General features: G+C 37.5%; 1 protein-coding gene across 2 annotated transcripts in view; it reads right to left on the minus strand.

Annotated features, from left to right (window-relative positions):
* The window catches only part of LOC138321028 (general transcription factor 3C polypeptide 5-like), a 36,018-nt gene that overhangs the window by 13,017 nt on the left and 9,057 nt on the right, over positions 1–13,944 (minus strand). For both annotated transcript variants that reach the window (XM_069264417.1, XM_069264416.1), the window contains exons 4-7: positions 13,752–13,885; positions 12,905–13,112; positions 12,365–12,546; positions 11,715–11,831 (exon numbers count right to left, since the gene is read on the minus strand). In XM_069264417.1, coding sequence (XP_069120518.1) covers positions 11,715–11,831; positions 12,365–12,546; positions 12,905–13,112; positions 13,752–13,885 — 641 coding nt within the window. The remainder of the gene's footprint in view (positions 1–11,714; positions 11,832–12,364; positions 12,547–12,904; positions 13,113–13,751; positions 13,886–13,944) is intronic.

Here is a 13,944-nt window from a genome sequence, read left to right on the forward strand (position 1 = left end):
TAACTTATTTGAATTTAATGCACAAAATATAGGTCCTAAATCAATATGCAAAAAATGAATTCATATCATCGGTTTGCATTTAGAAATATTCAAGATCAAGGTGGGTGAACTTGAGGTCTTAGAAAGAGAGAGAGGGGCTCTTATTTCGTTGAATACTACATATATTAATAGCTTATACATGAGTGGCTTATCTGTCAGTAATTTCAATTTAAAAAGTGCCCAAAAATTTGAAAATTATGCAAATTATGGTTTTTGAGTTTATTTAATAGTACCTTTAAAGTTTGTTAATGTAAGACTGCACGGTATATGGCTATTAACACTGTCTACTACGTGCCGATGTAAGTGATATTAGACCTCTAGTCGCGTTACATAAATTTCATGGTGTCACCACCACAAGTATGACAAACCAGCAGTGAAGGAAAGACATCAGTATGCAGAACACTATTACAAAGGGGAAGGGAGATAAAAGCATCTCAAAGATTACCTAACCTGGAATTCACTTCTCTAATGTTTCAGGAAAAAAATAATATCCTATTGACATTTTGTGTTGAAAAAAAACAAGAATGTGCATGATCAACTGACTCCTACCTTGATATGTAAATTTTAATTATTTCTGTTAAAGAAGTTAAAAAAGTTTAAAATCTGGAGTTGTATAATGATACGCCCAAGGTCATCAGGGCAGAATATCCAATGTTATAGCCATGGTATAAATAATTCATCTTTGAATTTGATACCTTCCTTACAAAATGAATAAAAATATCTCCTTACCAGCATTCCACACACTCTAAAATTCCTGATTAGAATTTAAAGGAGCTGTATATATAATCACTTCTAATGAATACAAAATCATTACAAAAAACAAACACCTATCTGCTCAAAATGTGTCAATGATGTCGATGGATCAGAAGAAACACTGGCCGGTTATTTATTTTTGAGAGAGTAGTTTTGCTACTTTAATTGTTTCTATCCTGAATTTTGTTGCTTTTTATTTTATTTGTAGATAATGAAAAACATTACAATACTTTTGGATGTATTTTGTTTAAAATCATAAAAAATTCAAGGTCATTTTATATTAAGACATGCCAAGTTCTAATAGAATTTGGAGGAAAGCTAGTTTGAGAGTACATAGTGAGAATCCCATATCCTACAGTCAGTGCCTGGCAACTATACCCCATGTTGATTTCAAGCTCTCTGAAAACCCAGAGATGAAGGACTATAGACGTAATATTTGATATTCAGCCTTTTTCTCCAAAAACCTTTCACATTCTTAGTTAAATCAATCCTGATGTTTTAATTATTCCAAACACCACACAGAATACAAGCAATAATAAATCTATAAATGGAGGGACTATTGAAGAAACTTTGTCATTTTCCCAATGAGATTTCATCATGATAATAATTTCATGTTTTATAAAATTAAGCGTGATACTGTACAGTTGTGTTGAACATAGAGTTTCTGCTTGTGCATGCATATAGTTACATGTACATGTATTGGTTTATTACATATTTTCACTGATCAAAGAGAATGGTTCAAGATGGATTACACCTCGCTTTTCTTTTGTTTCTTTGTACCTGAAGATGGACAGGTGACCAAAAATTTGTGAAAGAGACATTTATACTGTAAGTTTATATATATATTGTCCCTCTGGAGGAATAGCATTTGAAAGAAAATTTGGATAAAAAAATCTCACAATAATGTAACCTTTCATCCATGTATATTATAATGATCATACACAGGCCTGTAACCATGCGGGTACACCTATAAGGCAGGGTGTAAATATGTTGTGACAGAATTACTTTTGATTAAAACCACATTAATGTTAGTACTCAACATGAGTCATACAGCTCTCAGATCTTACCGATATTAAACTGTATTTAAAGAATAAACCATGTGTGAAATGTGGAAAGCAACAACATTTTACATTTTGTACATAACAACCTATTAAAACTACCAGGCATGAAATGAACGTTTATAGCCATGAATGCCACTAAAATGTCTGTTCAGTGAAAGGTGATGATTCAGCCAAAAAACTACTGATCACTCAAAAACATAGGCTGAATGCAATGGTTACTTTGCCAGAGCTCCTTGTCAATGGGTAGTTTGCCACAGCTCCTTGTCAATGGGTGGTTCTCAAGAGCTCCTTGTCAAAGGTAGTTCACAAGAGCTCTTATCATTGGGTAGTTCACAAGACCTCCTTTACTTCTAAATTGGAAGTTTGCCAGAGCTTTTTGTCAATGGGAAGTAATCCAGAGCTCCTCGTCAATGGGTAGTTCTCCAGAGCTCCTTGTCAATGGGTAGTTCGCCAGAGCTCCTGTCAATGAATAGTTCACAAGAGCTCCTTGTCAATGGGTAGTTCACCAGAGCTCCTTGTCAATGGTTAGTTTGCAAGAGCTCCTTGTCAATGGGTAGTTCACCAGAGCTCCTTGTCAATGGGTAGTTCACCAGAGCTCCTTGTCAATGGGTAGTTCACCAGAGCTCCTTGTCAATGGGTAGTTCACCAGAGCTCCTTGTCAATGGGTAGTTCGCCAGAGCTCCTTGTCAATGGGTAGTTCACCAGAGCTCCTGTCAATGAATAGTTCACCAGAGCTCCTTGTCAATGGGTAGTTCATCAGAGCTCCTTGTCAATTGTTACTTTGCCAGAGCTCCTTGTCAATGGGTAGTTCGCCAGAGCGCCTTGTCAATGGGTAGTTTGCCAGAGCTCCTTGTCAATTGTTACTTTGCCAGAGCTCCTTGTCAATGGGTAGTTCGCCAGAGCGCCTTGTCAATGGGTAGTTTGCCAGAGCTCCTTGTCAAAGGTAGTTCACAAGAGCTCCTTATAATTGGGTAGTTCACTAGAGCTCCTTTACTTCTAAATGGGAAGTTTGCCAGAGCTCCTTGCCAATGGGTAGTTGTCCAGAGCTCCTTGTCAGTGGGTAGTTGTCCAGAGCTCCTTTACTTGTCAATGGGTAGTTCTCCAGAGCTCCTGGTCAATGGGTATTTCACCAGAGCTCCATGTCAACGGTAATTTACTAGAGCTCCTTGTCAATGAGTAGTTCACAAGAGCTCCTTGTCAATTAGAAGTTCACAAGAACTCCTTATCAATGGATAGTTCACAAGAGCTCCTTGTCAATGGATAGTTCAGAAGAGCTCCTTGTCAATGAGTAGTTCACAAGATCTCCTTGTCATTGGATACTTTGCAAGAGCTCCTTGTCAATGAGTAGTTCACAAGATCTCCTTGTCAATAAGTAGTACAAAAGAGCTCCTTGTCAATGGGTAGTTCACAAGGGCTTCTTGTCAGTATGTAGTTCGCAAGAGCTCCTTGTCAATAGGTAGTACGCCAGAGCTCCTTGTCAATGGGTGTAGTTCACCAGAGCTTCCTTTCAATGGGTAGTTCGCAAGAGCTCCTTGTCAATGGGTAGTTCACAACACTTCCAGCACCTGGTCAATGGGTGGTTCTCCAGAGTTCCTTGTCAATGGGTAGTTGTCAAGAGCTCATTGTCAATGGGTAGTTTGCCAGAGCTCCATGTCAATGGTAGTGTGCCAGAGCTCCTTGTCAATGGGTAGTTCGCTAGAGCTTCTTGTCAATGGTTAGTATGCCAGAGCTCCTTGTCAATGGGTAGTTTCCTAGAGCTCCTTGTCAATGGTAGCTCACAAGAACTCCTTATCAATGGATAGTTCAGAAGAGCTCATTGTCAATGGTAGTTCACAAGAGCTCTTTGTCAATGGGTAGACTTTTTGCCTCAGTGATATATTATGATTTTTTGTGCAGTTAAGAACCAAGGTTATTACATGTATTAGTTTTCAGATAGTTATATAATCATTATAGGAGTACAATTTCAACAGGAAATTCAAATTAAACCTTAGGATCAATACCACATTGTGCATATGATACATTGTGTTTAATGATTATGACATATCAAAGACACACAATTTAACAAAAAATTCTTTAAAGAACATAATATATTAACTACTATTGCTTGTAGTACTGTGTTTATTTTCAGAGTGTATTTGCAATGAATTATCCAAGTGACATTGAGTTAACATGTATACAAACATGTAAAATGTGGAATAAATTGATATGATATACACTTAAGTTTTGAAGACAACATGTTTCCTTTTACCATTAAAATCAGTGGTAACAGTGGTACACTGTTACTGTTTCAATCCTAAAGCTTTTTCTAACCTTTGCTGTAATATCTGCCACTATCTTAGAATTTCCCCAAAAATTGACCGACATATTTTCTGTAGTCATCATCTCGTGATATTGACTCTGTCTGACATGACAGATTATCAAGAACAGTCATGCATGTGACAAGTTTTTACATAATTAATAAATAAATCACATCCTGTATTATGTAAACAAGACACATTCATTTCTTTTCATTACACATGTTGCTGTAGTATATGCACTGTATAGTCCTAAATGGATTCATATATTTGTTAAATTTGTCTGATGCATAGAATTCATGCACTAATGCATCAATTAAAGGAGTGCTCTGTATCTAACTTTGGTTACTACATACATATTTCAATCGAGCTTTTTATCTCAATTTTCATATCAAGTATATATGCATCAAGAAGCAAGTAAAAATGTTGCCTTTTTTATTATTCAAAATTATCTATCAAACTAGATATGTGATTTGAAATAAAATAAAAAGAAATTAATCATTTGTTAACCTGAATATATCTATTTAAATGCTTCTCTGTATGGTCTGAAAAGATTGATTTTATTTTAGAATTAGTGAAACCATACTTACAGGAAACATCAAATCATTCTGTAATTAACTGAATGTTGAACATCATTAACTTAAACTTGTATTGGTGATCACTGGCTAGTTTGTTTGTTTGAGTTTTACGGCCCATCGACAACTAAGGTCATTTAGGGCCAAACTACAAGTCAAGCATTATTATCAGGATAAAAGGTCAGGGTAAGAAAAGGCAGGCAAGGACTAAAACACAGACTGTAAACGTCTACTTGATAAAAAAAAAAAGGTTTGCATGGAATAAAATAGTTTTGGCTAAAACACATGAGAAAACTCATGCACAATGTTGATGAAACGATGAAATGTTGAGAATATGATGAGAAAACGTTCGTTTATATTACTTGTATTGGTGATCACTGGCTAGAAGACACTGTTTAAATCCAGGTGTTTTGTTGGTCCAAAACAACCTTTCAAATATCAAATATATTTATTACTTGGATAATTCAAATACTACCATAATTCTAATCAATAAGGTTTGACTATATTTACTTAAAAAAAACAGTTTCACACTTCAAAACACATAAAATGGTACACATGTACATATATATACGGGTACATACTAGAGCTGAAACGAATATTCGAATATTTGCGAATGAATACCTATTAACGAATATTTGAATAGTAAAATGGCATTCGAAAATTCGATAAATATTTACCTCCCTTATGACGCATTATTACGTCGTTATTCAAATGTGAAAATAGCAAGTTTTACTTTCGTTTTACTTGTCGCTTTAGCAAAGTTATATATCAGATAAATATCGGTAAAAGCGTTTAAAAGAAATAATGTATATTGAAAATATGATAAGGGCACGAAGTGCGAAGCACTTCTAAGGTAACTGATATACGAAAATATATGAAAAAACACAGTCTTCAAAATTCAATCCTACACACTGAAAGCTTCACACATATGGGGAGGTTGTGCGTTGCTCCGGTACTGCTCCTCTCCCCAGTAAATTTTATATTTAACTAATGCAAATGCATAACAGGAGTAATTAAACATTTTTTATTATTTTTTAAATAAGAATAATAACACTTCGAAAATTAAAAGCTATAGAATGCAGTCAAAATATCCACCAAGGCGAAGATGAGCACAAGGAATCATGACATCACATAACGTCAACAAATGGCGCAAAATCATAGGATTCGCATACGTGGCACTCTAGGCCTTGCATGGACACAGAGAAATCCGAATCTTTGATTTCGTTTCTTTGAGTTTATTCTTGACAATTATTACATCATTTACTTCTATAGTTGAAGTTTTTCCTTTTATTTCTAAATTATGTCTTCTGCATGAAATAGAATATAAAATAAACAAATAGAGCTTCGCTCTTCCTATGCCGTGCATGATTTATATTAAAACATCTGGCTGCGCCCTTTAAGGCCTTGCCTTCAGTCATATTAAAGATGAAAATAATTCCGTACCAGATGTATATTCAATCATGAAATGATTTAATTCACAGAAAATCGGCCGACTGAAGCGTGGATGTTTACAATCGCAACACAATGGCGGACTATCTTTTGCTACAATTTTCTGCGGGACGGTTATGAGAAAATAATAGTAAAATCATCAAAAGTAATAAAATTTCAAACAATAAGTTAATTGTATTATTTAAATATTATACATATGCAAAACATTTTCGTAGACTGTGTAAAAACGATCTTCTGACTGACTGCTAACTTGCACATGTTTTACACATATGTCGGTCTTTCCCTGGATTCTGTCAAATAATTTTGCTGTGATTTAACTAAATAATCAGCAATCAATTTTATTCACATAAAATACAGGTAATTTAGGGCATAATACCGATGTTATAAACATCGCACTGTTGTAAAACATCGTTTAATCGATCTTTTCAACGAAATGCATTTTCTCAATGCACAAAGGAAGAAGCCCACATTTACTTCCAATACAGAAGCGAGCAGGAAATTCGAATGATTACGGAGAGTTTGGGAGTTTCAAATATCTTTGACATTAAGGTCCGAATATAAACGAATAGTATTCGAATACATCAAATGAATATTCAAATAGCAAAATCTGCTATTCATTTCAGCTCTAGTACATACACATCGCAGGAATGTAGTTTAACAAGCTACAATTGTAATTTTAATGTAAGTATTTACTTAAAAATCCGTGTGAACATTTTCTACTTCATGAACCAAGTAAAAATTGCACAATTTGCTTTTACTTCCTCAGTCAAAATTGTTTAACCTAGCGTGAAATGTTATTTGCAATTTTAAAAAAAACAAGAAAATAATTGTGAACTACTATCATTCACTTTAGAAATGAAGCCAGTTTTACTGGCCACATAAAATCAATTGAAGCATTTCATATCCGAAGGAATTGTAATAACAAAAGGGCATAAGTGTTGTATTTATATAGTTAGGAATGTTCCCACAGTATATGGTATTTTACAGCTCTATTTATTTTCGAATGAATTAAAACAATTAATGCAGTGCAACATCACTGTGATTATCTACCTAATAAACCACTATTCTAATAGTTTTTAGGAGACAGATGGTTAAACCTCTTTAGTGAGAAGAAGCTTCAGACATACATCAAATGGGGTTTAAAATCTAATAAATTTAGGAAGGATGCAAACAAACTCCCCATGAACAGACAAAATTCCTGAGAACTTTAAATTCATAACTCCTGTTCTGTATAGTGTGAATGTGTATCTGGATGTTACAGTAAACAGAATTTAATGTGAATTTGTATGCCATTAGATTTTTTACTAGAATATATTCTGATATAATGAATTGTTCTATGTTTTTTGGTTTCCTATTCCAAAACAACTGACCATGTACACTTTATATTGTATTTCAGAACTGACCAAAACAATTTTAAAATGTATAGGAACCAGAGGGCCTGTATCGCTCACCTGGTTTGTAATGCCAAGTAATGTTCTGAATACAAGTTCATTGTTTCTTTTCTGAAGGAATTTGAATATTTACCTCTAATTCCCCTATTGGGCCCCACTTTTTCTGCTCCAGGGGGTCAAAGCCAAAATTTATACGAATTCTGTTAACCCCAAGGATGTTTCTGGCCAAATTTGGGTGGTAAAATCCATGCAGAACTCTAGGACAAGTAGCGATTTTTAGGATTTACTTCTATTTCCCTTATTGGGCCCCACCCCTCCTGCCCCGGGGGGTCAGAGCCAAAATTTATACAAGTTCTGTTCCCCTTCCCCCAAGGATGTTTCTGGCCAAATTTAGTTACAATACATGCAGAACTCTAGGACAAGTAGTGATTTATAGAATTTACCTCTATTTCCCCTATTGGGCCCCGCCCTCCTGCCCCCAGAAGGTCAGAGCCAAAATTTATACAAGTTCTGTTCCCCTTCCCCAAAGGATGTTTCTGGCCGAATTTGGTTACAATACATGCAGAACTCTATCATTAGTAGCGATTTATAGTATATACCTCTATTTCCCCTATTGGACCCCACCCCTCCTGACCCCTGGGGCTCAGAGTCAAAATTTATACAAGTTCTGTTCCCCTTCCCCCAAGGATGTTTGTGGCCAAATTTGGTTACAATCCATGCAGAACTCTAGGACAAGTAGCGATTTATAGGATTTACCTCTATTTCCCCTATTGGGCCCCGCCCCTCCTGCCCCCGGGGGGTCAGAGCCAAAATTTATACAAGTTCTGTTCCCCTTCCCCCAAGGATGTTTGTGGCCAAATTTGGTTACAATCCATGCAGAACTCTATGACTAGTAGCGATTTAAAGGATTTACTTCTATTTCCCCTATTGGGCCCCGCCCCTCCTGCCCCCGGGGGGTCAGAGCCAAAATTTATACAAGTTCTGTTCCCCTTCCCCAAAGGATGTTTGTGGCCAAATTTGCTTACAATCCATGCAGAACTCTAGGACAAGTAGCGATTTATAGGATATACCTCTATTTCCCCTATTAGGACTCCCACCCCCCCCTGCCCCCAGGAGGTCAGAGCCAAAATTTATACGAGTTCTGTTCCCCTTCCCCCAAGGATGTTTGTGGCCAAATTTGGTTACAATCCATGCAGAACTCTAGGACAAGTAGCGATTTATAGGATTTACCTCTATTTCCCCTATTGGGCCCCGCCCCTCCTGCCCCCGGGGGGTCAGAGCCAAAATTTATACAAGTTCTGTTCCCCTTCCCCCAAGGATGTTTGTGGCCAAATTTGGTTACAATCCATGCAGAACTCTATGACTAGTAGCGATTTAAAGGATTTACCTCTATTTCCCCTATTGGGCCCCGCCCCTCCTGCCCCGGGGGGGATCAGAGCCAAAATTTATACAAGTTCTGTTCCCATTCCCCAAAGGATGGTTGTGGCCAAATTTGGTTACAATCCATGCAGAACTCTAGGACAAGTAGCGATTTATAGAATTTGCCTCTATTTCCCCTATTAGGCCCCCCTCCTCCTGCCTCCGGAGGGTCAGAGCCAAAATTTATACAAGTTCTGTTCCCCCTCCCCCAAGGATGTTTGTGGCCAAATTTGGTTACAATCCATGCAGAACTCTATGACTAGTAGCAATTTAAAGGATTTACCTCTATTTCCCCTATTGGGCCCGGCCCCGCCCCTCCTGCCCCCGGGGGATCAGAGCCAAAATTTATACAAGTTCTGTTCCCCTTCCCCTAAGGATGTTTGTGGCCAAATTTGGTTACATTCCATTCAGAACTCTATGACTAGTAGCGATTTAAAGGATTTACCTCTATTTCCCCTATTGGGCCCCGCCCCTCCTGCCCCCGGGGGATCAGAGCCAAAATTTATACAAGTTCTGTTCCCCTTCCCCAAAGGATGTTTGTGGCCAAATTTGGTTACAATCCATGCAGAACTCTATGACTAGTAGCGATTTAAAGGATTTACCTCTATTTCCCCTATTGGGCCCGGCCCCGCCCCTCCCCTCCTGCCCCCGGGGGATCAGAGCCAAAATTTATACAAGTTCTGTTCCCCTTCCCCCAAGGATGTTTGTGTCCAAATTTGGTTACATTCCATTCAGAACTCTATGACTAGTAGCGATTTAAAGGATTTACCTCTATTTCCCCTATTGGGCCCCGCCCCTCCTGCCCCCGGGGATCAGAGCCAAAATTTATACAAGTTCTGTTCCCCTTCCCCCAAGGGTGTTTGTGGCCAAATTTGGTTACATTCCATTCAGAACTCTATGACTAGTTGCGATTTAAAGGATTTACCTCTATTTCCCCTATTGGGCCCCGCCCCTCCTGCCCCCGGGGGACCAGAGCCAAAATTTATACAAGTTCTGTTCCCCTTCCCCCAAGGATGTTTGTGGCCAAATTTGGTTACAATCCATGCAGAACTCTATGACTAGTAGCGATTTAAAGGATTTACCTCTATTTCCCCTATTGGGCCCCGCCCCTCCTGCCCCCGGGGGGTCAGAGCCAAAATTTATACAAGTTCTGTTCCCCTTCCCCCAAGGATGTTTGTGGCCAAATTTGGTTACAATCCATTCAAAACTCTATGACTAGTAGCGATTTAAAGGATTTACCTCTATTTCCCCTATTGGGCCCCGCCCCTCCTGCCCCCGGGGGGTCAGAGCCAAAATTTATACAAGTTCTGTTCCCCTTCCCCCAAGGATGTTTCTGGCCAAATTTGGTTACAATCCATGCAGAACTCTAGGACAAGTAGCGATTTATAGGATTTACCTCTATTTCCCCTATTGGGCCCCGCCCCTCCTGCCCCTGGGGGGTCAGAGCCAAAATTTATACAAGTTCTGTTCCCCTTCCCCAAAGGATATTTCTGGCCAAATTTGGTTACAATCCATGCAGAACTCTAGGACAAGTAGCGATTTATAGGATTTACCTCTATTTCCCCCATTGGGCCCCGCCCCTCCTGCCCCCGGGGGGTCAGAGCCAAAATTTATACAAGTTCTGTTCCCCTTCCCCCAAGGATGTTTGTGGCCAAATTTGGTTACAATCCATGCAGAACTCTATGACTAGTAGCGATTTAAAGGAAATGTTGACGGACGGACGGACGGACGGACGACGGACGGACGACGGACGCCGCGCCATGACATAAGCTCACCGGCCCTTCGGGCCAGGTGATAGGAAAAACTATTTTACACAGAAAATAAAGATCTGAAGTTCAATGAAATGAAACTATATGAAAGTGTCACTTGGCATGTACAACCAATCTGAATACTTTTCTTTTGACATTATGCACAAAAGCAATTTACAAGACAACAGAGAAAAATCTTTAGCATTTACACAGACTGCAGACATGACAATCTATGGTCAAAGGGAGGTAATTGTTCATATCAACAAACTGCTCAATCAAATATTTTACACTCCAGGGGAAGTAACTATACATTTTGAAAGCCTTCCTACAACATTTTATTAGTGTTCTAGTGCTTAATCCTATGTCATGTTTGCTTTAATCCTATGTCATGTTTGCTTGAGTAATGTACTCAGGGTAAAGAGATTCCATTTGATTTATTGTAGCATGCTTAGCCAGGTGGTGGAGAGCTGGAGTACCCAAAAATAAACCATGGGCCCTCAGTAAGTACTTAGCCACAGCCCCATATGATTTCTTATAAACTCGAAGCAACTCAGCAGTGCAGCGATGTAGTCATAATATTACATCTGATCTGACGTCTGAATTTTTTCCATGACAATACATGTTTTAGAACATTAAAACTGGGTAATGATCATGCAAACAAAGACAAAGGAAGACAAACAAATTTTGTTTAGAATACGTACAGTTAGGTTGGTATTATATGCACAAAGTGACTCAAGCCATTCAAAAAAGCATTGAAAATGTGTGACTGCTGGAAGAAATTCTTCTTTTCCCTCTTTGATATCTCATTGCAAAATCTCTCTTAACCAAAATTGCAGGTACATGCTGTATCCTCTGGCATTAAATGGTACACAGGTCATGACCAATCAAAATGAGTCCCCTGGTATATGGACTGTAACAACAGCTAACTGGAGTATTAAGTATGAATATCAATCAGATCTCTGTATCAGAATAACACAAAATTTACCTTGCCGTCATTTTTGCGTATAATAGCTTGTATCTTAGGAGCTCTGATGTCACAGAGTTGGTAGAACATCTGTCGACATGGAGGCAGGGTCGCTGGTGTATAGATGTACTGCTCCTCCTAAAAAAGGCAGAAACAAAGTCAATATGATGGAGACTTAAAATTACAGAAGACAGCAGTTAGCATTTTCAAATTTACAGTATCACAGAGATATGTATTCAAATCATCTAACTGTATATATGTATAGCGTTAAAATTTGGAGGTGGATAATATTTGCTTTTTTCATGTTTTCATGGAAATCAGCAAATTCATAACACCAATGAAATATTCAGAATTTCTGAAAATCATTAACGCACCTAAGAATAATAGTATCGCAGAGATTCCTAAATTGTAGGGACCAGTAAATAGTAAAATTGACCCTCCAAAATATGTCCCTTATAGGAAACTGAAATACTAACCCAGTGAATTAAAAGCATTATACAGTATGTAGTATTGGTACAGAAGTCATTTCTTTCCCCCACTGATAGTTTCCCTGGGTAAAAAAAATTGGCTGGCTGACTTCTTCTCCCCGTATAAGCATTTTGTTCAAAATCATCATATTCGTATACAGTATGAGACTAAGTCTAAAATATCAAACTGAATAGTTTACAAACTTCTTTGGTGAGTTTTCCTGTATCCTCTGCCTTTTTCGATGTTGTCTGTGTCGTTGTATCATCCATAACTATGTCTCTGATGTTGATTTTTGAGTCGTTTGTGATTGTCCTTCTCATAGCTTGGTATTGTAGCAGATTTTCTTTTCTCTTCAGTTTGATACCAACGCTATCAGTAATATTACCTTAAAGTAAAATATTTTGTATCAAGAGATTTGTTTTAGTGAATAAAATGTGATTCCCTATTAGTGCGAAAGTGATATAACACCACCTTGATGTACACCAATGAATGATTTAAAACAAAAACTGTTGTTAACTTCATACCTTTTGTTCATGGCTAAAATGATGTTAATTCAATGATGCGCTTTGTTTCAATATGATTTAGGTATTCATCATTGCCTTCATAAAAAACATATAAACATATCCATTGATTACACACACATACAGTACTAAAACATGATACACTGACACGCACATAAAAACACAAACCCTGAAAACTGCATAGGAATACAAAGGGTAATATAATATAATCGAAGTTCTCACATTGTCGTTTCCTGAAATCCACTGTTTGGAACATCTTGGCCTCTGGTGATTTCAGAGGATCAAAACCAAACTTGCACCATAAACATCTCCAAGGACCACTTAAAAAGTAAAAACCAGTCAAAGGCAGCAGGAACTTAAGTTTCAGTTTGTGTTTAGGAAAATGTGGATTCAAGGCCATCCTGGACCAAATAGGGCGCTCCTCAAACAGCTGAAAATGATAATAGAATTATTAATATTAATACAGTAATATTAATTTCAGATAATGATGTGTTTGCCAAAAAACTGCACTGATATTTTTCAAGACTTTCAGTATTATACTGCAAGTAAACAAAAAAGATCATTGAAAAGAAAACATACAAAAATATACAACATAACATATACAAAAGGTAGAACCCCTATATAGACAATGACTGCAGAATGATCCCTTTGATCTTTGACCATAAAATTGTCTGAAATAGTATTAGCATGCTAATTGATGTTTTTTGTTGCACATAAAATAAATGTATCAGTAACATCTCAAGTACTTAACCAAACATGAACATGATCAGGACATCATCCTGTTAAGTATAAAGGCATTAATCTAACAGTAATTAGTCAAATTCACTGTTCAATCTCGTTTAAGGATTTGACTTTCTGTTATTCAGTTATGGTCGACTGAAACCGAATACTAGCAACTTCCATTGCAGATCACCCTAACTTGATGTTCACTACAGCTCAATCACCTGCATGTCGTTTGGTATCCAGCTGATAAGTGCAGGAACCTCATAATCACCCGCCAGCAGTTAGCGGTTATATATCTTGAATATCTTTCCTTTAATCATTGACACAGTATTTAAATCTAAATTACCTGTTTTAGTTTTTGCTCTGCCTCAGGATTGTTATATTTAGATCGTAGATAGTCCTTGACATTTTCAGATACTCCAGTAGGTATGGGATCTCCATAACTACAGAACTGTGTATAGATGGTCCTCTTTTGGCGCACTGCAAATGAAACTAATCTATGAGAACTCCCAATACCAGAGTAATTATAATGTATTTTC

Source organism: Argopecten irradians, chromosome 4 (assembly GCF_041381155.1).
Source record: "Argopecten irradians isolate NY chromosome 4, Ai_NY, whole genome shotgun sequence".
NCBI lineage: Eukaryota > Metazoa > Mollusca > Bivalvia > Pectinida > Pectinidae > Argopecten > Argopecten irradians.